General features: G+C 44.9%; 2 protein-coding genes across 2 annotated transcripts; one reads left to right on the forward strand and one right to left on the reverse strand.

The window, feature by feature from the left end:
- The first annotated feature begins 586 nt into the window (after positions 1-586).
- ankrd13a (ankyrin repeat domain 13A) lies at positions 587-8,416 on the forward strand. The gene is made up of 15 exons (XM_062451471.1): positions 587-860; positions 1,441-1,576; positions 1,929-2,053; positions 2,216-2,261; positions 2,428-2,571; positions 3,406-3,595; positions 3,691-3,757; positions 3,898-3,979; positions 4,285-4,346; positions 4,577-4,707; positions 5,010-5,167; positions 5,411-5,542; positions 5,692-5,870; positions 6,300-6,364; positions 6,464-8,416. The coding sequence occupies exons 1-15, from the start codon at positions 762-764 to the stop codon at positions 6,657-6,659; spliced, it is 1,812 nt and encodes a 603-aa protein (XP_062307455.1). The 5' UTR covers positions 587-761; the 3' UTR covers positions 6,660-8,416.
- A 4,112-nt stretch (positions 8,417-12,528) lies between these two features.
- On the reverse strand, positions 12,529-21,752 carry slc6a4b (solute carrier family 6 member 4b). Its single transcript, XM_062451084.1, has 13 exons — positions 21,425-21,752; positions 20,376-20,510; positions 19,862-20,081; positions 19,550-19,688; positions 19,182-19,316; positions 17,977-18,080; positions 16,853-16,980; positions 16,594-16,706; positions 16,348-16,479; positions 15,963-16,062; positions 15,679-15,779; positions 14,435-14,602; positions 12,529-14,062 (listed from the first exon to the last, which is right to left on the reverse strand). Exons 1-13 carry the CDS (start codon positions 21,648-21,650, stop codon positions 13,982-13,984), a joined length of 1,782 nt encoding a protein of 593 aa, XP_062307068.1. The 5' UTR covers positions 21,651-21,752; the 3' UTR covers positions 12,529-13,981.
- Positions 21,753-26,590: the final 4,838 nt, after the last annotated feature.

Raw genomic sequence — 26,590 nt, forward strand, 5'->3', positions numbered from 1 at the left:
ATACAGGCTCTGGTATTGCTTGCCTCAGACCGGACCTCTCTCCTCAGACCCCAGGTTGTGATTGTATGACTGATCTGCAGATACACCCATAGATATATGTAAAGGCCTTTATATATATATGATACACCTAGATGAGAGGGGCCTGAGGAGAGAAGTTTGCAGTTGGACCCTTCCAAACCTTGAATTTATGGATATGATTTTTCTTTTCCATTTAAATAAATTCATATTTAAATTTTTAAGAGGTTAATTCAAAACGAATATATTCAATGCCTTTTAAAATTCAAAACATTATGTCTCTGAGATTTGCTTCCCAATGTTAACGGTTCGCAGAACCGTTCCGCTTTGCCTCTCCGCGTTGATTGGTTTCGTCTTTGTTTTGGAATGACCCACCTTTTATGGAGGGATGTATTATTAATGACAATAATGACATCAGAAGTGTAATTTATCAAATGTAATAGCAACATTTGTATTTAATGCAAAGTAACACCTCTACTGATTCACAGTAATAACCAAAATGCAAAAAAATAGGAAATTCTTTACTTCCTAACACCCCCATAACAATAGACTGAACTTGCCACTTCCTTGTTTTGCAAAAGTTTCATTTGTGAAAAGTTAGCAATCACGACTCAACATAAGGCATAAACCCTTGTACATAAAATGAATTAATATCACACATGATTAATAATAGGGTTTAGTACTGCTTTCAAATGGCCATTCATGTGAGCTAGTTTTCTAATTTGATAAGTTCGACGAGAAGGAAGATGTTGTCAGCGGCCAACGAAGATTTCAGGGTTAAGTTTCCGCTGCATTTCTCGGTCTGGGGAAATGATTACAGGATATTGGAGAGCCAGTTATTTCAGGTTTGTGACTATTTCAATGTAATATCTTAATGCTGAGCTGAAGCCGAGGTTCTTGTTTTCTTCTTTTTCTTACACGATAGCCTAGCTTTAGTTTGCCTGGTATGCTAGCTGGCTAACTAGTCTACTTTTGGACGACGTAACTGACAGCCCACTGGCTAGCTAGCTAGCTAGCTATAGCTAAAAGGAAAGTACCTAGACTACCAAGTAATGAAATGTCAGTGTCGGTGTGTATTATTGACATAGTCTTCGGTTATGTCGGCTTCGTACCGTCTCTTGTTGGTAGCTAGCACAGTACACTAGTACTGTACACAGTACACTAGTTACAGTGCCAATATTTACAAGAGCCATGCCAACAACGTAAATTAAATTAGAATTTGACATCAGGTGGAATGGCCACAGTACATAACCATGACATAGCTCAGATATCCAGTGATTTCATCCAGCTTAGAAACCTTAAACATTCTACAGTCCATCACGACGACAAGTGTCGTGATGGAATGTGACGACACTTGTCGTCGTTCTTGTTTTCAAGGCTCAACCTTGCGATACTAGGAACATTGCCGTTTCTTCCTTTCCTCAGCATGATATCGAGGCAGTGGACCCCCGAGGGAGAACGCCGCTCCACCTGGCCGTGTCGTTAGGCCACCTGGAGTCGGTGAGAGTGCTTCTTCGACATGGTGCTGAAGTTACCAAAGAGAACGCCAATAACTGGACAGGTTAGTCTGGTTCTTAGCAGACTATTACAGCATCATGGAACTCAGCCAGTACACTTTGTGGTCTCATTTGTTTATAGTAGGCCTGCCATTCAGCATAACTCACTGTTATTGATATATTGATACATCGATGGATCTATCAACAGTAAGAAACTTCCACATGAATGTCTGCCTCTGTGTGTTCTCTCTCCCTGCCTTAGCGAGACAGTTTACACTCCAGCGGTTCATACAATACCTTTTTGTCTGGTCACACAAGGGGTGTTTATGTTTGTGCTGGTGGAAACAGTTGACATCATTGTCAGGGCTTATGTAAACTCTCTAGCTAGCTATCTCTCATCCACTTCTGTTTGTTTAGTGCTACAGGAAGCAGTCAGTACTGGAGACCCAGAGATGGTTCAGCTGGTGCTGCAGCGTCGAGACTACCTCAAAGCCTCCACCGCCTTGGGAGGAGTTCCAGAGTTGCTGAGCAAGATCCGCGAGGTCTGCTCTGTTTCCCTTGCCAGTGTCCCCCCACCTTCCCCCCCTTGCCTGTTCCCCCCACCTTTCCCATCCTGCCTACAGTATTCTCAGTAATCACACTAGCAAGCTGCTCGCTTGAGAAATGAAAGCTGTGGTCTCACGTATTCCTCTTTTCACCTCCAGTCTCCAGATTTCTACATGGAAATGAAATGGGAGTTCACAAGTTGGAGTAAGTTCCATCGTATTACTCGTATTACAAATGCGGGAGTTTTAGACTAAATTTAAAAAAGAAAAAGTAATGTAATATGTAATACGGCAATACATGACATAGCTCGTGCCAGTATAAAACAAATAAATAAACCCCAAATCAAATGTGTGTAACTGTTGTGGTTCAGTCCCTCTCGTGTCACGGGTGTGTCCCAGCGACGTGTGTCGCATCTGGAAGAGCGGAGCCAGCCTGCGTGTGGATGCCACCCTGCTGGGCTTCGAGAACATGACCTGGATCAGAGGCCGTCGCAGCTACATCTTCAGAGGAGACGGTACGTTCACCTGGCCTGGCCTGCCGGGTTACAGCTTCACACATCCCCGTGTGTGTGTGCATGTCTCTCTCTGTGTGTGTGTGCGCATGTCTCTCTCTGTGTGTGTGTGTGCATGTCTCTCTCTGTGTGTGTGTGCATGTCTCTCTCTGTGTGTGTGTGCATGTCTCTCTCTGTGTGTGTGTGTGCATGTCTCTCTCTGTGTGTGTGTGTGCATGTCTCTCTCTGTGTGTGTGTGTGCATGTCTCTCTCTCTCTGTGTGTGTGTGTGCATGTCTCTCTCTGTGTGTGTGTGTGCATGTCTCTCTCTGTGTGTGTGTGTGTGGGGGTGCGCATGGCTCTGTGTGTGTTTCATGTCTGAAATATGTGGTGGCATAACTGAGCAAGGGACTTCCCATCATTGCCCACAACCTGCTTTGTCTCTCTGTCTCTCTCTCTCTGTTTCTCTCTGTCTATCTCTTCGTCTGTCTGTCTGTCTCTCTCTCTGTTTCTCTCTGTCTATCTCTTAGTCTGTCTGTCTGTTTCTCTCTGTCTATCTCTTCGTCTGTCTGTCTGTCTCTCTCTCTCTGTTTCTCTCTGTCTATCTCTTTGTCTGTCTGTCTGTCTGTCTCTCTCTGTTTCTCTCTGTCTATCTCTTCGTCTGTCTGTCTGTCTCTCTCTCTGTTTCTCTCTATCTCTTTGTCTGTCTGTCTGTCTGTCTGTCTGTCTCTCTCTCTCTGTTTCTCTCTGTCTATCTCTTCGTCTGTCTGTCTCTCTCTCTCTGTTTCTCTCTGTCTATCTCTTCGTCTGTCTGTCTGTCTCTCTCTCTCTGTTTATCTGTGGTTGCTCCCCGTGGCAGACACGTGTACAGAGTTGATGGAGGTGAACCATGACGATGAGGTGGTAGACACAGAGCGCTTCGACATCTCACGGGAGATGGAGGATGTGACCATGGACTCCATGCAGCCCGCCGAACAGGAAGTGGCCAAAAGACTGACCACTCCAGTTGTTAACACCTTCCTGGACACTAAGCTTATTGCATTTGAGAGGCAAGGCCCGATTGTAATCCGCAACCGCCATTGTCTATTGTTGTTTTGCTCAAATATAAAAAATATATTCATATAATATCATTTTTATCACTCAGGAATAAGTCAGGGATTTGGGGTTGGAGAACTGACAAAACTGAGGTTGTCAATGGATTCGAAGCTAAGGTACATGACAGACGATTATCAACTAGGACCCTCACACACGTGTTCTGATTTCCAGTCGGCTGCTCTCTAAGCTGTGTGTGATGTCACGTGATCCTGTGTGATGTCACGTGATCCTGTGTGATGTCACGTGATCCTTGCAGGTCTTCGCTGTGAATAACGTCAACGTGGTGATCAGGACCAGGACTGAACACCTCACAGATGAGGAGAAAGCGAGGATCAAAAGTACGGGATTCATCCGTGTCGTTCTGGCTTCCTGTGTGGCAGTAGTCTTCAACCCTGGTCTTCAGGGCCCCCTGTCCTGCATGTTTTAGATGTTTCCCTGCTCCAACACGCCTGATTCAAATGAATGGAGTGTGTTGGAGCAGGGAAACATCTAAAACATGCAGGGCAGGACCAGGGTTGAGACCCACTTAACCCCATGTGTATGACAAACAGTTGTCTGAGACAGGGTGTTGGAATGTTATGATTGGCATTCATGAGACCAGCAGGGCAGTGACGAGATGTGTAATGAGCCTTTTCACTCCTAGGTGAGAGGAATGTTCTGGAATCTCTGCTGGGGACTGTAGAACAGCAGATCAACGCGCAAGGGGTAAGAGCTACAGGACAAGCCGGCGTTAAACCCTCATACACTCTCACAGTTAAACCCCCTTTTAAGTAAATAAACGCAGTGCGTTTACTGTCAGTGCTGGGAAGGCGGCACCTGGGACCTGTTCCACAAAGCGAGTTTCCTATCCCTGACACAGGCTTGGCTTATTTGATAAACTGGCTTCATGGAACGGGCCCCTGGAGTTCCTCTATCAGACTGTGTTGTGTTGACAGGACCTCACCCTGGAGTTCGCGACGGCCACCAACCCCACTGCCATCACTCCCGAGGAGTACTTTGACCCGGACTTCGACCTGGAGGACCGAGACATCGGGCGTCCGATAGAACTCACCATCCGAACTCAGAAGTGAGAACTTCCTCCACGTCACCAGGAAGAGATCTGTTCACTTTGTGAGAAAGCATGGATGGATCGCTAGGCCGGGAGATTATGTAGAGCAGGGAAACATCTAGAACATGAAGCACAGTGGGCCCAAGGACCAGGGTGGAAGACTACTAATGTAGATTATGTGAGGTGTGGGTGCAGCTCAGGGGTAGAGAATGTGCCCTCCACACTTGTACTGTACGGATGTGGCTTTGGATAAAAGCAGCTGCTTGGTGAATCAGCCGTTGTGGTTGATGTTATTCTCTGTGACGCCCCCCTCCGCGCAGGTTCAAGGGTACGTTGTGGATGAGCGAGGATCATCCCCTGTCGCTGGTAGAGCAGGTTACCCCCATCATCGACCTCATGGCTCGGACCAGCACTCACTTTGCACGCCTGAGAGACTTCGTCACCCTCAAGTTCCCTCCTGGGTTCCCCGTGAAAATAGGTCGAGTGACTCGACACTTTTTCCACTTTTGTCTTTCCAGTTATTGCATGAGTTATTGTGTATTCCTCAAAATAATAGTAATTATATCACAAACACTGTACAATTTATAGTGTAGAGTCTACACTGTAGACATTAAGTGAAATATTTCCATAAAATCAGATTTCAACCTGAGCTCTCAAATCTGCATACCCTGAAACTTCTTGTCATAACGTGATAAAACATGCGTGTTGTTGACTCTTGCAGAGATCCCCTTGTTCCACGTGCTTAACGCCCGGATCACCTTCGGTAGCGTCAACAAGTGCAGCACAGCAGAGACGGTAGAGACTCCGCCCTCAGCGACCACGCCCTCTCCCTCGGAGGACGGCGAGGCTGCCGGTAGGAGCCGAAAACACCCAGATGACATCACACACACATAAGAAACCACCCAGAAAGGTTAAAATGAATATTCTGATGCTAAAGTAGCTTGTTTTGCTCCCTTCCGACCTGGGTTCCTTGTACGACCGTTAACGGTTGACTCCCCGCAGCCCCTTCCCCCCCCGCAGCCCCTCCCCCGTTCCAAGTGTGCCCGTCGGTGTTCGTGGTCCCGCCTAACTACCGTCTCCGAGGCGGGAGCCGGCACGCTCCGGTATCCAACAACGACGAGGAGCTGCTTCAGTACGCTATCCACCAGAGCCTGCTGGACACCAGCGGGAGCCCAGCCCAGGTCTGCTGCACCCACCACAGCTCAGCCACACCCAAGGGCAGGGGTGGGCAACCCTGGTTCCTCAGGGGCCACTGTCCTGCATGTTTTAGATGTTTCCCTGCTCCAGCACACCTGATTCAAATGAATGGTCATTACCCGGCTTCCACAGAGCTTGATAACAACCCATTTATTTGAATCAGGTGTGCTGGAGCAGGGAAACATCTAAAACATGCAGGACAGTGACACCTGAGGACCAGGGTTGCCCACCCCTGCCCAAGGGCGAAGTTTGTGGGGGGATGGTGGTTGGATAACCCCCCCCTCCCCCAATATTCAAACACCAACGATGGTTCAATATTCTACGCCCCTTGACCACACCGCTCGACATCGGGGTCTGGTTGTGTTCTCAGATCCACATCCCTGTCTGATGTTTCCATGCTGGTTTTGTCCTAGGAGCTGAACTGGAACAACGCCAACGGCGACTTTGCTGATCTCCTGCCAAGCAGCTCGAGCGACAGGTACGCAACATCCAACATCACTAGGGCGGCCATTTTGGCGCTTTTGAGTATGATTTTTACACACAAAAACAAAACAAAAATCCTGCTCTGTCGTTCTAGGAGCATCCCAGAGGGGGCGCTAGTGGACCTGGGAGACGGGAGTCCGTCCGGGTCCAGCTCATCCTCCAGCCGTGACGCGGAGCTGCGTCTGGCCATGGAGCTGTCGGCCCGCGCCCAGATGGAGGAGCAGAAGAGGAGGGAGGAGGAGGAGGAGGAGCTGGAGAGGATACTGCAGCTGTCTCTAACAGAGAAGTAGCAGGCTGAACCAGGTGACACGTTTTCAACGAGGGACGACGACACTGTGCCATAACTGCGTTGGCACTTCCTGTCAGAGATACAGCCACTTGACCCCAGCCTACCTTTCCTGTCAGAGATACAGCCACTTGACCCCAGCCTACCTTTCCTGTCAGAGATACAGCCACTTAACCCCAGCCTACCTTTCCAACCTTCCACCACAACCCACTATGCAACCTCTTGTAATTTATGTAACGTGTCGTGAATTCTGCCAATTCAGGTGATCTGTTTTCAGTGGTATGACAGTAATATACCAATTTTTGGTATGAAAAACGATGCTCCTTTGTATAGCTCTATCTCTGCATAGTACTTAGTCACTCCGAAGTCATCTGTGTCGTCTGAGATTATTTTGGAAGGTTCTTCTAGGTTGCAACCTGTGATGCACCTGTATTAGTTGTTTATTGTCAAAAGCCGAAGTTGAATCTTTCGAAGGTGTGAGGTGAAGATCCACAGTTCTGCTAATGACCACAGTCCTGTACTCCCACTAAACCTCACAGAAGGTTGTAGTCTGACTAAAAGATAGAATATCTCAGGGTTCCATCATTCTACAGTCCCTAATTGCTTCGAAACATTTTGTGAAAGTATATTCCTTTAAATCTAGTCATGGAAATGGTCATTCCTTATACAAAAACCAGACCAAGTCATAACTGTATGACTTGCTGCTCTGTATTACTGTTTTCCTCCCTGCCCCTGAATAACGCCAGGCCGTTTGGTCGAAAGCGGAATCTTCTGGAAACGTTCCCAGACACATTCCGCTTGCGCCGTGGTATCGAAGTAGACCTCCCGATACGAACTTGTGATCCTAGTCAGACGTAGACCAACTGCACCATAATTTGTCTCTGACGTGCGGCGTGTTCCTGTGCGTCCAATCAGGAGCATGTTCCTGCTGTCCTCGACTGTGGGCAGGTTTCAACTCTGTTCGTCGTCCTTTAAAAGTAGCAGCATCGACCATGACCACCTCAACTCTAACAAGCAATAGCATCTGCCACTGTGCCTGTCGGGGATCTCACCTTTTGCAGTTCAGTGGTGTTCAGCCACTATCCATTGCAACATGGACGTTTCATAACCGGGGCAATGTCTCTGGTTACCAGTTTCCACAAACAGCAGGGTTTAAAAGGAAACGTAGCATGGTTCTGTACCTAGTTGTGACTATGGTGGACTTTTGTGACCTGATGTAAATGCAACTTGAGCTTTCAGAGATCCTCAGTGGATTCTAGCTGAGTGTGTCATCAGGTGCGCGGCTCAGCCAGTCTGCTTTCTCTGATGGGGCTGACTGGGGTGTCGTGTTTGTGTCAGGTTGGTCCCACGCCACCAAGACCAAACTAATCAAACTCAGAGAAGCAACTTTGATATGCCTTACATCCTTCCAGAAGAGATTAAGGGGTTTCAAATATACATTACTGATTTTGGGGAACACACAATTAATCCACTGAGGTATTTACAATGATAACCAATTGTTAAAAAAATTAAAACTTAATTAATTTCTTTATCTGGTTTTGTGGGGGCTTGAGTTTTTAACTGCTTATGATCAAATTGCCAAACTGTTGAACAGTCTACTGTAACTATGGTCACTATGGGTACATTTGGGGAAGTATTTGTACTGCTTCCTTTGCTAGCAGAAAAGGGTATTTTTTAACATGCTAAATAATTCAAGAAACATCTGTCAATTGTGATGTTGGTCTCTACATCTTTCTTAAATAAAAGCACTTTATTTCAAAATGGTTTTATTACTTTCAATTTGGAGAAACAACAGCTCGTTTATATGTATGGTTGCTGTACTTACACAGACATTACCAAAAGGAGATTCTACACATTTTATCAATTTATAAAAACCAGAACTGATAAATGTGAATACTGTCTCATAGATCATGTTCTCATTGTAAGGCAGCGAGGCTGTAGTTCTTTAGAGGTTTGAGGAACAAACATTATGTATGATTGGATGTTGTGTTTGTTAAATATAGAAACCACCTCCATTCATTCCAATCATGACATCTGTACTGGGTGCACCAATCACAGCATCTGAACTGTTTAGAGTAATCCAATTGGATTTGATGTGAATGTCAGTGTAGACACTGGCAGCATGGTGTGCATGGAGGAATCAATACTAAAAATAGAAAGGGAAATTCTGTTATCCAATATCACTTCATGGCGGTAATGATGATTTTCTTGATAAGATATCTTATTTTGTCTTTCCAGTAATTGCATGAGTTTTTTTGTTCATTCTTCAAAATAATGCAAATTGTATTACACTGTACAAGTCTAGTACATTAGATGGTGTATAGGGGAATACGTGTATTGTACTTATCTGTATATTGTGAATTCCGCAGGGTGTGCCTTGGATCAGTGGGATTCAACCCTGGTCCCCAGGGCCCACTGTCCTGTATGTTTTAGACATGTCCCTGCTCCAACACACCTGATTCAAATGAATAGGTCATTATCAAGTTCCCATATGTTTGAACCAGCAGAGAAACATCTAAAATGCAACGGATAGTGGCCCCTGAGGAGTAGGGTATAAGACCACTGCCTCAGATTATGTTGGTTAACAACCAGAACTTAACAGGTGGTTGTATGTTTTGGAGCATATTATAAGTGTGACGGCACAAACACATAGAATCAAGTTTCCGAATGGTGTGATTAGAAGACTGCTGAGTTAAGTAGCAGTCTACATACATCTACTAAGATATTCAAGTGATGACTTGACAATTACAAGGTGGCTGAAAAGGGCAATGTACTGAGTCAGTGATTAGTACGCTTATTCGTGGACAGGTTAGTCAGGACGTCTTTCCGTTTCCTCAGTAGAAGAGCTGTTCCAGTAAAGCACTTTGTTTCCATGGCTGTGGATTAGAGGAACCGGTTCCTGTTATCCTGCCTAATCAATGTGAGAACGAGCACGAGCTTTATGCACTAGCTGTCGCTTTGAAAGTGCTAATGCGAAGCGCTCGGCTTATAAGGAGTCAGGTGGCTGAGCGGTTAGGGAATCGGGCTAGTAATCTGAAGGTTGCCAGTTCGAATCCCGGCTGTGCCAAATGACGTTGTGTCCTTGGGCAAGGCACTTCACCCTACTTGCCTCAGGGGGAATGTCCCTGTACTTACTGTAAGTCGCTCTGGATAAGAGCGTCTGCTAAATGACTAAATGTAAATGTTATAAAGTGACCAAACAGGACAACAAGGGGTGAAATTAGGTAGCAAACGCCTAGGCTGACATAACTACTAAATCTGTAAAAAGGCAACTCATGTCATTCATTTTATGTATTATAGTAGTAATTTTCTTGGACTTGTTATCTTCGAAATAATTAAATCTGCTAATCACTTCCAGATCTTAAACAAACTTAAAACGGTTATGACACAAAAAGAGAAAATATTACCATGTGGTTTTAATCATTAATTCCACGCCACATCATCAATGTTGTCTCACGGTAAACAATAATTCAATACATCTATTATGCACTTTAAAAATAAATAAAATCATAAATATGAAACAATGACGACCATTTTAAACTATTGGTTACTTGAACTAAATTGATTGTATTATTAAATGTTCTATCAGCCCTGACGTGATACAGACGTGCATGAAGCTTTCATCTATAAGAAAAGAACCGGCGGAACTGCAATTTAAAAGGGTCAAGACTTGTAGGCATTTCATGTCTGTGTTTCGTTTATGCGTGGATCTCCCTGACTAGTTGCGAGACCTTAGTGGAAGAACGAGCCAACTTAAGCCCCACGACTGAAGTCCTCTTGATTGAGACCAAACTCAGCGGTTTCTCATCGTCGATTCAATGGCTTGTAAACACATACCGCCATCAGGATGATGACCACCAACAGGACAGAGAAGACACTCACGAGTAGAACTGCAAGAAACATTAATGAGCAAATTAGCCATTTACGCTATCTCACTCTTGACTTCCTGGATATCCTAATATAATGTAGGCTACCCACTTCAGACCGTCTATATAGTTTACAGTCCAACTCTAAAGACATTTATATATTGATGAACAAGGACAACATCAGTAGAATTGTCAGGTGCGCTCCTCGCCGTAAATCAACGAGGGCCTCGGTTAGCCTATTGGCTACCGGTCCGTGTAAAACCTTACCTACATTCTGGTTCTGGAGGATCACATATGCTCTTTCGTTCAGTGTTGTGTCAAGCACTTGCCCGTTTACACATGCGCCAACTAATAAAACATACCAATTTAAAATTAGTCGGCTGTAAAGCATGATTTCGGAATTATTTCAAGTAGGAAAGAGCAGTGGCGATGATGATGGATCTCAAGGCGGACCGTTCCAAGATGGTGTTTCTGGGTCCTAGAGTCGCCAGAGTAAGTTGTTGAAGAACTGATTAAAATGTAATTGTGGATGTTTTTATTTGCTGTTTTCATCGAAAACAAGTGCACGCTTTTGTGTTTTGACATTTTGGTTGCCGTATGTCCGTATGTGGTCAGGGTCTTTGCACACGATACGCGAAATTTGTTTTTTTTAGGTACCTGCCAACAATGAATAGCCTACAGGGAGGCAACAAAGTCTAATACAATTTATCAGATAAAACAAATAAGCACGAAATCCATTTTCAAACGGTTGCTAATGCAACTGTTGGCTTCTCTCATCACATAATCTTCCTAAATGTCAAAGAGGAATGAGGTGTATTTATAAAGGTCAAGATCCTTGGGGTTAGATTCTTACATCATTACTGTGCATGACTGTTCAGTGGCCTTTCCTCCATCAGTTGAGAACACATGCACCATTACAAACACTTCTCTGCTCTTAATGAGCCACCAAGCACAAACGGGCTCTGGACAATGTCTCTGGTGGGAAATGAAATTGCAAGCTTCCTGGGTCCCTAGATCAATGTGAAAAGGAATCTGTACAGTAGGCGATATAATGATATTGATGTACAGTGTTACTCTGTAACTAGCTGTTCTATGTGCAGTCCTCTGCTGTTGCTGGCCTGAATGGTTCGGTGTTAGACTAGGATATATCATTAAGATGAAGCTGTGTTGTAGCCTACACTGCAAGGCCTGGATAGCTGCAACAATTACACATAATGTCCTCTTTTTAGATGGTTAATTTAGAGATGGCCTGAGTTTCCCTGGCTCTAAATTATCTTTTTCACAGGAGACACACTACGCACATGCCAAGGGCTTCATCAGTTTTCAGAAGTCTGTTGCTGCCTTTAATGTTGTTACCCTTCTATCTTTGGAACATGTGCTTAGAGAGTCCACATCAGAGTTCAAGATGATAAACCTACGTTTAGGTTGGAGTCTCGGATCTGCAGTCCTTGCAGTCATTCCCTATCTGTGTGTCTGCCACACACCGTAAAGTTTTCCATGCCGTTCTCGACTGATGGTGAAAAGAACTCCCATTGAGCCGTTTCCTCCCTTTCATGTGTCTCCTTTCGTCCGAGTGTGGCGATGGCTTTGCTGCGGGTGTTCACACAAAAGGGCTTTGATCAACCTTCCTCCCACCTCGGTGGAAATACCCAAATGAGGAATTATGTACCCATCTATATTCTCCCGTTCTCATACCAGTGCCCCTTAACACAATCGAGCCTTGCCGTCCAGATCTGCGTGGATATCAGTAAGTAGCTGTGTCCTGGGAGGGGGGGCCTGCCGTTCTGTTTAATAAAACATTTCATTAAAAGCATTTGAAGCTGGACTCTTCTATTCCCTTGTATGTTGATGGATTCTGGATGTTGCAAATCAGCCTGTTAATTAAAATCTGTCATTGAGGTGAACTGCATCAGGACCGCCTCAACAATGACATGAGAGACAGAGAGAACAGTGAGGAAAATCCAGCCTGCACACATTTCTTCCCCTTGTGTTTATTGTGTTGATATTTCAGTCAATCAACATGTTTCAGGAACATCATTAACCAATGAAAAATACAATGTGATGTGGCTTTTGTCTTGAAATCTAGACTTGGATTTGTTGATTAACCATCTTAGATAACAGACAGGATAGTAATTTGTACGTCTTTATAGCGTTCATGTTTCGCGCTCAGGACTGCACAGGTAGAGAACAGTTCTGACACATCCAAACAGTAGTACAGGATCAAATGAATCAAGAGATGGACAGGAATCACAAGACATTCAAAATATATTTAGAAATAAACTTCTCATTACATTTCTTATAGACAATTCAAAATAGTAAATACATGAAAATATGTAAAATCTCTGGCTGGCTATGATATGGGCCTAGGTATTTTATCTGCACAAAAGAATAGTGTTCAATTATAAAGAAAACAAAAAAACGTTTTATGTTTGTCTGGAGAGGCACAAAATCAATACAGATTATACATTTCTTTTACATATCTAGAATATATAGGCATATTTAAGGCAAAAAAAAACACTGGAAGTTGTTTGGCTCAACAACAAACACTTGGGAATATTTAACATAACACTTCATGTAGTGGTCTTGTTTCATCTTGTATTAATCTTCCTACAGAGATACTCATACCTGACATAAATAAAGCATAAAGAACAAGGGAATACTGAGAGATCGTATCCGGTATTCCCTCATACTGATTTCTCCTTAGCAGTGTTTTTAGTCTTATATTAACACTGCTATTTTGAGGTAATCGTCACACTTAAAAAATAATAAATAAATAAAAATGAGTAGAAATTGAAATATATGAACCATTAATATATCACATTTGTTTTACTTTTCACACGTAACAAATCACATTGATATTGGCTATAACTGCACTGATCAAGGTTTTCCATTTCCCTATATTTACGATTAAAATGAAAAGAAACAGCTCTGGCTGTTGTTTGTCAGGTGTACAACATACAGAATCACGTAAGATAATTTTCGTTGTTGAATGATAGAACACCTACAGTAATTCCTTGGCATGGTAATCAAGTATATTGTCATGTAAGTACTTCAGCTGGTTTATCTGGTTTAGGAAAGGAGCGATTGGATTGCAAAGTGTCCCTAGAATCTTGGTAGAGTACAGGCTGCTGGAAGTTCAGTCTTCAGTCACGTGTGTGAAATCTGAAGTCATCTGTGCACATCGCCCTACATGACTGACGACGAACACCAAACCAACCTAAAGAGTGTATTTTTGAGATAATACAGCTTACCTAAAGACTATTACATTTCCAATTGGGAACGCATTTATCATATTTCCTCTTAATACTAATTGGTGTGTGTTGAACCCGTTGAGCTGCCTGCTTAGCGTGTGCTAGGTCCCCAGGGGTGTGGTCTGTGTTGTCAGAGCGTGGTCCTCTTCAGGAACAGGTAGTGCCGCCGCCGCCGCGCCTGGCTGGGCCGGCGGCGGCGGGGGCTGTGTCTACGGGATGGGCGTCATGTTGAGGTTGTCTGTGTGGATGTCTGGCACGGTCCTCTCAGGTCGCAGGCACACGGCCAGGCGCTGCAGAGGACAACGAGGAAGTTTAGTGCGTTCACGTCGACAACAGTGACCGTGTGTGATACTGGTGTCGCTAACTCGCTCGCTGCCTGGGGAACACTGTTGTTCGCCCGTTTAGCCTACACCCTTCCAAGTGAAGTTATCTCATCGATCGCTTCTAAGGGGTCAGATGGCTGAGCAGTTAGGGAATCGGGCTATTAATCAGAAGGTTGCCGGTTCGATTCACGGCCGTGCAAAATGACGTTGTGTCCTTGGGCAAGGCACTTCACCCTACTTTCCTCGGGGGGAAATGTCCCTGTACTTACTGTAAGTCGCTCTGGATAAGAGCGTCTGCTAAATGACTAAATGTAAATGTAATGTGTCTGTTGGTCTGACCTGTTTCAGGGATCCTGGGGTCCACACCAGCTTGTAGACCATGTAGATAGGGATCCACATGAAGGAGGAGGCTCCGATCACGTACCCCACTGAGATGCTCCAGTCTGGGTACTTGTAGTCAAACAGCGTCAGGGGAGGAGGCTTCAACAGGGAGCTCACTATGATATACTGAGAGGAAACAGACCTCTGTCAACACTCGCTCACCGTCAAAAAATAAGTAATACTTCATATAAATAAATAATTACTTCCAGTTAAATTTTTGATCCTCACTGCCAGCTTCTCCTAGATTTTTGGGGCCCCAACCACCTGCTACCACACTGTGGCACCCATGTCAAGCCAACTCAACTTATATTCTGAATTTTTCAATCTTTCCACTCGACAGAGGGAGAAAAGCTGCATTCGTGGATGGCCCTTTTGACAAGGTAAAAGCTATTTCAATACCTAACTGTATTTACTCTCTTTTTTTCTTTAATAACTATGACCCATCGGGGTAGATAATAGCAACACCTTTCTCATAAAAGGAGATGAGAAGTATGAAAATGTCACCTGGGGGAGATGGGGAAAGGCCAAGTGAATCTACTGGAGATGTACAGTATACAAAGTCAGGGGTATTAGATTATTACGTTATTACGTTTATATTTAGTAATGGAATTGACATTTTCAGGATCAAGATGATGCTTGGAAGGCCAGAAGAGAAAGATCTGAATGTAAAACTGAACCTAAAAGAGGCACAGAGCCTGCTATTGGGGAGTCAGGTGAGGGAGTCAGGTGGCTGAGCGGTGAGGGAGTCGGGCTAGTAATCTGAAGGTTGCCAGTTCGATTCCCAGCCGTGCCAAATGACGTTGTGTCCTTGGGCAAGGCACTTCACCCTACTTGCCTCGGGGAGGATGTCGCTGTACCCAGAGCGACTTACAGTAAGTACAGCGACATTACTAAATGTAATGTAAATGTAATGTAAATGTATTGTGTGATATTGTCCCTGGTCCATACAAAACCTGTTTCCAGGTTCCCTTTGTAGCACTATGTTCCTGTTCGTGACAGTGTCAAGTCAAGTTGATTTATAAAGCAAATTTAAAAACAACAACCGCTGGCCAAACTGCTGTAGGCTACAACACAACATAACACCCACGAAAAAGTTTAACAAACAAACCAAGACAACAGAAGGCAACTGTGTTAAAATCCAAATAAGAAAAATTTGTCTTGAGACAGGATTTATAAACAAACGTCCACACGGTTCTCCTTACCGCAAGAAAGGCTGGACTGATGGCTACCCAGCAGACCTTCCAGAACAGTCCGGGAGCATATCCCAGCATTGCTTGGATGTCGTTACTGAACCTCTGGATCCCTGAGGTGAAGACAAACACTCATGTTTACCACAAGATACTCCAGTAGTCCTGGAAAAAAATACATTTTTAAATGGAGATGTTTAAAAAATGTTCCATAAAACGAGTTGATTCGGCCTGGCTTATTCGGTAAACTCGCTTTACGGAACAGACCCCAGGTGTGGTGCAATCCAACCACCGCTCACCGTAGAACCATGACACGGCGATAACTTCAAGGAAAACAACAGCTATGATGGAAGAGCCCACGCCAAACTCCTCCAGAAGCTTGACCACGTAAGCCCCGCCCTGCCAATCACAAGTGACAAAATGTGACTCATTACATTTAGTCATTTAGCCGATGCTCTTATCCAGAGCGACTTACAGTAAGTACAGGGACATTCCCCCGAGGCAAGTAGGGTGAAGTGCCTTGCCCAAGGACACAACGTCATTTGGCACGGCCGGGAATCGAACTGGCAACCTTCAGATTACTAGCCCGATTCCCTAACCGCTCAGCCACCTGACTCCCTGGACACATCGACACACGATTATTTGAATAAGCATGAATTTTTAGCGGTGGGTGTGGCGACCTACGTTGGTGAGGGTGCTGAGGGAGCCTAGGAAACAGACGATCACCAGGACGAGGACGAACTGCTCCCGCCTGTGGGAGAGGTACCCTGGGTATTCATCCAGCACGGCCGTGATGATGGCCTCCAGACCTCCGAACTGAGAAAACATCCACGGAGACATGAGCTCAAGAACTGCTACACCACCAAGCAGGAGGAGATTTTACGTCAACAAAAATCACCAAAAGAGATACCACCAAGGGTTCCTTTGTACCGTGCTGTCCAGCCCGAGGGTGATCATCATCACAAAGAAGATGATGGCGAAGAACGTAGAGCCCATCATGTTGGCGATGGCTTCTGGGTACGTGATGAACAGCAAGCTGGGGCCTGGAGGGAGGGATCAGAAGTGCAGAAGTTCTAACAGTATTTTGGGGGTCAGAGTCACATGTTCAACAAGAACATATACAACTACAATACGACACAGTAAGTTGAAATCTCGTTCATTTACAACTAAACAGGGTTCAGAGACCCACCTTTGTCCCTTGCCACATCCTCCACCTCCACCTTTCTCATCTCAGCCATGTAGCCGAGCACCGTGAAGATCACAAACCCAGACACAAAGCTGGTCAGGCAGTTCACCAGACTGGTCACGATGGCATCGCTGTCCACAGTTGGTGTTTGGTGCAAAGAGGTTGAAGAGTTTGAGGAACAATCAGGAGTTGAGAGCAAATCATCTCATCATTCAAGAATCTGTTAGCATCTACATCAGCATGTATTCTATGCATTTTATATACATCTATCATCTAATTTCTCCCTTTCACACAAGCTGGCCTAAAACAATTTGAAAGAAATTGAAAAAACTCCTCTCTTGCTGGGGTAGTGACAATAATTGTGAAACAGAACAGCCACGACACATGATACAACATAAGATCTGGAGTGGAATATTTAACACCCAACCAACAATGGTTCCCTTCCTCTCTTGTGGTGCGGTTCTACCCTTCTAGAAAGAGCCACCACCGACCTCCTGAAACCACGACCCTACCCTCCCCCGGCAGTGGGTGTGGGTTCAGTGTCGCTGTGTGATTCATAGACATCTCAGACGGGCTCCACTTCCTCACGTTCCACTGTGCCGCGCTAATTGCGTTACCCACGCACACTCCACTGCATTATTACAAGGGGCTTCACAATTCGATTTCTTCTTCAGGATAACTCGTCGCCGATTCATCTCCCCCATAAACCACTCCCTGTTCTAATCACATTGTCTGAAAGATTTTTTTTTGAGGGGCATCTGTCTCAACCTATACACTCGACGCGTACACAGCTAATCCAGCTAATCCATCTGATTCAGCTGATATGTTTAGTGTTTTGCACCTCCCTGCCACAGTAAATTCCGTGTTTGTATAACATTTACATTTAGTCATTTAGCAGACACTCTTATCCTTAACATACTTGGCGAATAAACCGAATTCTGATTCTGAATTCTGATTGAGAAAGGCTTAAGAGGTTGTAGGTGTGCACATCGGCAAGGCCTCGACCCAGAGAGAGTTCAAACTGAGATCACAAACGTCCTAGCATGCTCCCGTCCTCCCAGCTGAACCGTCCACCTCGCCGTGAACCCGCCGTGACCCCGGGATTGACCCCAGAGACGTGTTCCTACCGGTAGCAGTTGTTGGTGAAGGGGTTGTAGCTGGAGAGCGCCAGTAGGACCCCAAACCCTGGTCCCAGAGAGAAGAAGATCTGAGCTGCTGCATCTACCCACACCTGCAGGACACACAGGGAACAAGTCACCCCACAAGCACCACTCTTCACATTCGCAACCAACAGGTTGTTGTCAAGCTCTGCAGAAGCCTTACGAAGGAGCCATTCATCTGAATCAGGTGTGTTGGCGCAGAGAAACATCTTAAATACTGTATGCAGGGCATTGGGCCCTAGACAGAACAGTGCACAGAAGAGCAATGTTATAGACCCTAACAATGTCCCCTGGGTGTTTGGCAGCTTTATGAAGGAGCTGAATACAAGATTAACAATGCTAAACCGGGGACAGGTATAGTTCAGTGGTTAGTGTTTTACTGTAGATCAAGAGGTTACTGGTTCAAATCATTTTGCTTTTAACATAATTACCTATAGTGTATCCTTCACTAGTGCACTATACGCAATTATAAAAGGTTGTTGAGAGAAAACATGTAGTTCTCTAATTTTCCATATATGGCCGTTCTGCCATAATAGTTGTCAGGCTGAAAAAGGTACTGAGGGCCTCATAGAAACCCATTTTCCAAACAGCTGTACCTAGAGAGATCTGAAGAGGGGGACATGCTTTCGAGGGAGAGAGAGAGAGAGAGAGGTAGCGAGGAAGAGAGGGAGGCAGAGAGAGGGAGGGAGGGAGGGAGGGAGGGGGAGAGAGAGAGGGGGAGAGAGGGAGTGAGCGAGGGAGGGAGAGAGGGAGGCAGAGGGAGGGAGCGAGGGAGGGAGGGAGAGAGGGAGGCAGAGAGAGGGAGGCAGAGAGAGGGAGGGAGCGAGCGAGCGAGGGAGGGAGGGAGGGAGCGAGGGAGGGAGGGAGAGAAGAATAGAAACATGAGTGTGCATGAGTGGAAGAGTGAGAGTACGAAGGGGGCTTTGTTAATGAAAAAAGAGAAAAAAATGAATCCAATTATGCGTCGCATTATCCTGTTCTGTGTCTTATTTATGCATCTCATCTCATCCATATTCCCTTGAAGCACAGCCTGTCCTCACACTCAGCCCTGCAGAGAGGAGAGCGCCGGGGTACACACTGATCACATCCATTTGAACCCACCTCCCATCAGCTCTGAGGCCGTCCTCAGGGGAAGAATGATCCTGTGTGTGTGTGGGTGGGGGGGGACTCACGCTTGTCTCCAGAAGCTTCTCCCACTTGGGCTTGAGGTAGAATACCACCCCTCTCCAGGCGCCCGGCAGCGTGGCGCCCCGGATCAGCAGGATGAAGAGGACTACGTAGGGCAGGGTGGCAGTCACCCACACCACCTGGGGGAGGGGAGGAGGGGAAGGAGAGGAGGGGAAGGAGAGGAGGGGAAGGAGAGGAGGGGAAGGAGAGGAGGGGAAGGAGAGGAGGGGAAGGAGAGGAGGGGAAGGAGAGGAGGGGAAGGAGAGGGTGGTGGAGGTCATCGAAAAGGCTGTGAGATCTCAGGGAACATGATGTCATGTCCTTGTGAGTTGGTCAGCCATGCAGCGTGTAACTCCGGCCGGCTTCCTCGTACCTTGCCTGACGTCTTCACTCCTTTCCACAGGCTGAAGTACACGATGGTGAAGATCAGGAAGAGGCACAACATCAGCTGCCAGCGGACACTCCCCACGTTGTGGAGCCCCGGAGACTTGTGGATCTCTAGAACGTTCCTCCTGAGATGGTGAAACATCACAACCACAAGCAAACACACGATGACTGTAAGCTGGGAAGGGGGGAGGGAGGGGAGAGGGGGGGACGACGACCCTGAAACACTATCACAATCTTTGTAAGGCCTTGCTTAAATCAATCCCATCGTACTCCTTCCCTGCCACTTACATGCACTTACGTGTAAAACTCTTCCGCGGGAGACCTGGAGTAGTTGTTCCAGGTGACGTTGTCTTTCCCGAAGTAGTTGGTGCAGTTCTCCGTGTTCCACACGTTGTCACAGTTGGTCCAGGGTAGCGTGCTGGCGAAGGAAGAGTAGAAATAGAACAGAGCCCAGGCGATGATGGTGTTGTAGTAGAAGGACACGTAGAGAGCGATGATGCAGATGGCAAACCCGATGCCTGGACACAGGGAGAAACGCTAACTGTGGGAGGCCAACATCAGGCATCTGGCTATACATGTTTTCCTTTACGTTTCAAGAAATAAGTGGGTGAACTTTATGAAAACTTAAAGTACACAATTCTAGCAAGAACCATTTCATTATTATTATTTTTTTTACCAGAAGTCAACATGAGTTTTTAAAGTTCTAGTTTTTAACTAGCTCTCGGAAAGAGACACAATGTCTGTGTGTAACAAGTGGACCATGCAGGGCATAGCCCAGGGTGTAACCTGTAACCTGGTGGTGAGCAGAGTACCTTTGAAAATGGGGCAGATGTGTTTCCATATGGATATCGCTCCTGTCCTGTGGAACTGGCCCATCGCCAGCTCCATGTAAAATAGCGGCACCCCTCCAAAGATGGCCATCAGAATGTAAGGGATGAGAAAAGCACCTACACACCAGGGGAAGTGTTGGAGGTCATGAAGGTAGACCACATCTGCTTTATAATAATGGTAATAACGGTAAAACGGCGTAAAAGGTCGCATACATTATAAAGTGCAGGCACAGCAACGGTCAATCATTTGGTGTATGGCGTTATGGATACTGATGCTGCAACATTGCCCTATTTCTAGATGCTTGAGGCTTTAGTTTACATCATTGAGTTTTTGATTGACAAGATGTCAGTGGGCTATGTGTATAAGACGAATTGTTTCAATTGACGTTGTGAATAATTGGAAGCGAGTTAAAGGTTTTTAGGGGATAAACTATGTCAGATTAATGAGTATTAGCCTATAGTGTGGGCCTGTGCAACAAGTGATTACAGTAATGCAGTGAACGTATCGCAAAAGCTACACAATTTTGATAACGACACAGAAGATTCCGTTTGAGAGGTTTTATACTTTTTGTTATTCAACATACAACCTTGGCTTACAGTTCCATCTGATTATAACATATTTAATTTAATCAATTTCATGAGCAGATGATATGCCTACACTGAATTGTCTCAAAGACTAGGCTACTATGAAATACCGTTTCCTCTCATTTTGACAAAAGAAACGGACATGACATTTTAAGTTCTGAGTCTTACAGGCTCTCGCGCATGGAAAGTAGCTTACAATTAAACACCGTGGACAGCTCCCCGTGATCTTCACAATAACGCGCGCACATTTGTTGAATCTATACAGTTTAATTAAAATCTACACGCATAGAGACATCGTTTTTACAGTATCGTTTTATATTATATATTTGAAAACGATTTACCAATAACGCATAACGAATGTAATTTACAAATTATATAAAAACGTCCAGAATAAATTAGCACAATTAACCTTCTCTTAAATAGCCTACTGCATCTAAAACTCTTACCTCCTCCGTTTTGATAACAAATATATGGAAATCTCCAAACGTTTCCCAAGTCTACTGCGAATCCAATGACAGATAAGAGGAAATCCATCTTTTTGCTCCATTTGTCCCTGGAGTCCGTTTGAGTGATGACTGGCACCGGCGCGTTGTTGGTGTTGTAGCTGGCATTCGAGGGGCCCTGCAGGGCGCACGAGTTACCCACCGGGGCCGTTGAGTCTTGGCGGGGCATGGTTGGCGGACTATCTAAAGTCAGTCCGCCGTCGGTAGAAGAAACTTTGAAAAAAACTGGCAAAGCTCAGAGGGAGAGAAGATTGTGGTGAAGAGGGTGATGACAGGTCGGAGTGGGAGGAGTAGGACCCAGTGGAAGCGGTGGCTTAATGGAGTGCGTATCAGTGGGTTAAAAACCTCCAGCTTTAGTAGCACTACTAACAGAATTCAGGTCAATAGGCCTACGGATGAAACTGTGGATCAAAGGTCAGGAACATCTTTTATTGAAATAGCTCAATATATATATTTTGTTGTGGTTGTTGCCAAAATCAATTATGCATTATTTTTCCCATTCAAAAAACAGGCACAACTATGTGTACCAGATTTGACCAAATAAACGTTAAATAATAATTGAATCTGTAATTTGGCTATCAAGGCCTATATTATACAGGCTACAGATTCAAAGTATAGGCTACATACAAATAACACAGAGAAGCCTAATTAGTATTAATTCAACAACACAGCTTAAGCTTCTAATAATTTAATTTCAAATTATCCTAAAAGGTGTGTGTTAAGTGAGGATAAAACCTAGACTATATCTACAAAAATTGTATTGGAAACTTTACCAGAGTAATTTCTGGAAGCGTCTTGGCTTCCGGAGTTCGCGGTAATGGTGTTTGGTCTAGCAACTATACAGAACAAAAGCTCTGTGGCATAACTAGACTCGTTAAGAAAACCTGATAAAAAGACTTTGTAATTGAATCCACCGCTTTTAGCACTGGCCCATTGAAAAGAGTCCGACCACATTTACGAACTGTAGTAATCATGCGGGTCAGAGAGCAGAGAGTGCATCAAACGAGGTTAGTTTGGAAAATGGATATGATAATGAGACAGGACGAGAGGCATCCAGCACTGCTGTGAACTTGTCACTTAAAAGCCAAATGGCAGTCGCTGCTTTCTGGCCTGAGCATCTATAGGCAATCTAAAGAAGAATCCTTGCTCAGTGCAGCCAAATAGACCTCTATGAGAATAAAAATCAAAGAGGCTGATGATTTAATGGCATATTGTCATTCTTAGAGACGCTGCATTGAACCTCAACAATATGTCTAAACCACACACTATTCCAGGTTCATACAAACACACGCGAAATCCTGTCACTGGCACTGTACCGGCAGGAAACCGATCTAATAACATAAGGACGAGCCTTCTGCAAGTGTGATTGTTCACGTTATGCTGTGACGACCTTTTGAAAGCTCCTTTGACTTGATATCATCAGATTGCCGACTGCAGCCCCACTCCCAGCAGCTGTGACAGGAGGAGGGAAAACAACCAGTGAGGAGGAAAAGCCTGCTCAGCCAAGGGCCCGGGGCCAGCTGGGGGCCAACTCAGAAAACAACAGACCCCTCGCTATATGACACTGGCCATCTCCATACAACCCTGTCAATCTGCATTGGCACACAAGGATAAAAGCACATCGGACTGACAGGGCCTGCTTCCACATGCCCTGGTGCCCATTAGAGAATGTCGACTCTGATCACACATGGACACGAGCATGAAGAACCGGGACGGTTATCTGAGGGAGGCGTTGGAGAAATCTGTTTATTCTCACTGTGTGTTTGTTGTGTTTGCTGCTGCCGCTGATCCTGTCTTTGTTGTTACCCGTGCGGTCGGTGTCCTTTCTCTCCCACCTCTTTTCACGTCCTCTTGAGCCTCGCCCTCTCACCTCTCACCTCTCCCTGCTCACTTCCCTCTGTGGTCTTCCTCATCGCCCTCTTAACCCTCGTGCTGCCTTCGGGTCACATGACCCAAAGGTTCATAACGAACCATCGTTGTGTTTACCCAATTTTACCCAATACAAAAACAAATTAAAATAATTTTCTTTTAACCTTTGCAATGTGGGGGGTCTGAGACAGCCTAGCTGTTAAAAGAAAATGCTTCACTTTGTCTTTGTATGCGGTAAATCTGTCGCAATACGACGGTGGGTCACAATGACTGATGGGTCAGAATGACCCGAAGATAACACAAGGGTTAAGTGTTAGTGCCTCTGACGTCCGTGACATTCTCATCCAGGCCGTTGTGATTCAGAGCCCCGCTCACATCTTGTTATTGTCACCCAGAGTGGGGATTTCCAGGCATCTCCAGGATTACTGTAAGGTGGTGGAGGCCCTTGAGATAGCCTGAAACTTTTTGAGGGTCAGCCTATTGATTGGACACGTTGGCAGTTGAGTGCGATGCTGAGTGTCACGCGCCGTGGAGTGCCGAATGTCGCGCGCCGTTCTGGCTCGAGTTTCACGCTGGCGTGACAAAGAATGGGCCTGCCGGTAATTGGCGAGAGAAGCAGTTAGGATGTGTACTCAAGCATAAGTCCTGGCATGGCATTAAGCAGCACCATAGCCTACATTATCCAACAAATGTGTGATTCATCCTCGGAAGGAAGGGCTCCCAGAATAAAGACATTTTGAGCAGGAGGAAAGGAGAGTGATTTATCAACGTTTATTATCACAGCACTCCGGTCATCAGCTTTCTCATTTTATCAACAGTATTTACCGTGATGGACAGAAGCTGTCGTCATCGCTTAGATGCAGTAAGAGGTGATTTACAGAGCGCGTGTCAGGTGGCACCGGTTCACAGTTACTTTGACTGCATCTGATTACATTTGTGTCTCATCTGATTACATTTGTGTCTCAGGTAACCAGGTATTTCACACTCTTTGTGTCCTTGTGATACTATATAAGTCCCTAAATGGAACGGAACATAGTAAATGACCCACTGGCGAAAAGGTTTATAAAATCTCTGACTCATGTAGGCTCTTCTCAAATGTCCATTTCAGCTGATCAAAAAGGTAAAATAATTTTTAAAAACTCAAGTGAGCGTTTTCGATCCGCTTCAAAACGGATTTGGTGAACGTCGTGTTTCTGAAGTGTCTTCCGTAACTTGACATCATGGAAATGGAGAGAAGACGAGTTTCAGAGCAATTGAACCTCGTCTAAGGTGTGTCCTTAGAGAGTGATGGAGGGGAGATGATGGAGGACGGAAGGGGAGGTGGAGGTGGGGGTGGGAGGCTCTTCCAGCCAGGATGATTGTTATTTCTTCCATTTCTGTCAGTTTGCATTACCTGCGTTACCCTTCTCGGCTTATGTACCTGACAGGTGCGGTCCCCAGGCGCAGGACCCGGGCCGATCTCCCTCCAATGAGCTGGATCACATCAAAACCAAACTTGGCGTGTCTTCTCCCTGCCCTTATCTTCCTATATACCACCTTAAATCGAGTTTCATCAAATGTAATCATTTGGACTAAACATTTGCATTTATTTAAATAACGTAGCCTATCGTGTTCAACAGAAAAACTGATTTTGGCGCCTGATAAAAAAAAATCAACGGACCCTAGCACCATCTGATGGGGATAGAGGCTCCAAACATTATTGACGGATCTCAGGAAACACGACTGATATCATCAGATATTTGTAATGTAGGCTAGCTATGGCGCACTAGCCTAGACAGAGCGTTTTTAATCTTACTTTTATAACTGACAAAAATGATCTGTTTGCTGAACTCTTATTGTCCTCTACACATCAGCCTAAGCAAGACCATAGACCTGCTTTAGAGAGCTTTACAATTAAAACTTTTTAATTTTTATTTGAACTATGTTGGTATAATGGTTGCCTATGTATAAATGTAGTATCTAGCAATTTGACTTATTTAGTAGGCTAGATGCTGTGTGAATCTCACCCAGTGGTTTCACCCCTCTCTCAATGAAATTCAAGTAGCCTAGTCTCCAGAAGGTGGCGTAGTGGCACAAGTTTGCGAAGCTGAAGCTAGGAGGTTTCCGACATATACGACGTTGCAGGTGTGCCGTGCGGATGTGTGTATGTAGAGCCTATGTACGTTTTCAGTAGTAGGTATGAATGCGTGTGTGAACATTTCACATGTGAATGCGTTTAATATGTGTCTATGCGAGCATTTCACATATGTGGATGTGAGTTTTCAGTAGTATGAATGTGTGTGAACGTTTCATATGTGAATGTGTTTCATATGTGCTTGTGTAAGAACAGCCTGAATTATTTCCTAAACGGCTCCTCATAGACCGGGTTAATATCACATAGGCCAACTGTGTAGATACGCACTTAAACATTTCAAGCCAACCATGATTACATAGCCTAATTCCATGATTCCTCCCCTAATAAGAACGTGATACCAGGATACCAGACGTAGCTCGAGTTTAGTGAATCTGCTCAATTAACCCCAGCTGATGTGTCTATGCAGGTTGCTTGGCAACCCATCTTGAGAGAAAGCTTTTGTATATGGAACCAAGATTACCCTGGGCTCGAGAGCAGGGTGTGCGTGTTAGCCTGGGCTGCAGCTCGTGGAGCCTTCGCGTCTAACACTTGCGATATCAATCGTCCCAAAATTGTATTATTGTATCCCAATGAATAAAATATGTATAACAATACAGCTTCCTCAATGCACAGAATCATCAAATGCATTAATGCATTTTCATTTTAATGCATTTTCATTTTAAGAACGTGGCTGCAAAATCGTGACCACAATTCAAATTCAAATGCATTTCCAGAAATGCATTTTCATTTTCAAGAACGTGGCTGCAAAATCATGACCACAATTCAAATTCAAATGCATTTCCAGAAATGCATTTTCATTTTAAGAACGTGGCTGCAAAATCGTGACCACAATTCAAATTCAAATGCATTTCCAGAAATGCATTTTCATTTTAAGAACGTGGCTGCAAAATCGTGACCACAATTCAAATTCAAATGCATTTCCAGAAATGCATTTTCATTTTAAGAACGTGGCTGCAAAATCATGACCACAATTCAAATTCAAATGCATTTCCAGAAATGCATTTTCATTTTAAGAACGTGGCTGCAAAATCGTGACCACAATTCAAATTCAAATGCATTTCCAGAAATGCATTTTCATTTTAAGAACGTGGCTGCAAAATCGTGAC

This window comes from Osmerus eperlanus, chromosome 25, assembly GCF_963692335.1.
Source record: "Osmerus eperlanus chromosome 25, fOsmEpe2.1, whole genome shotgun sequence".
NCBI classification, from domain to species: domain Eukaryota; kingdom Metazoa; phylum Chordata; class Actinopteri; order Osmeriformes; family Osmeridae; genus Osmerus; species Osmerus eperlanus.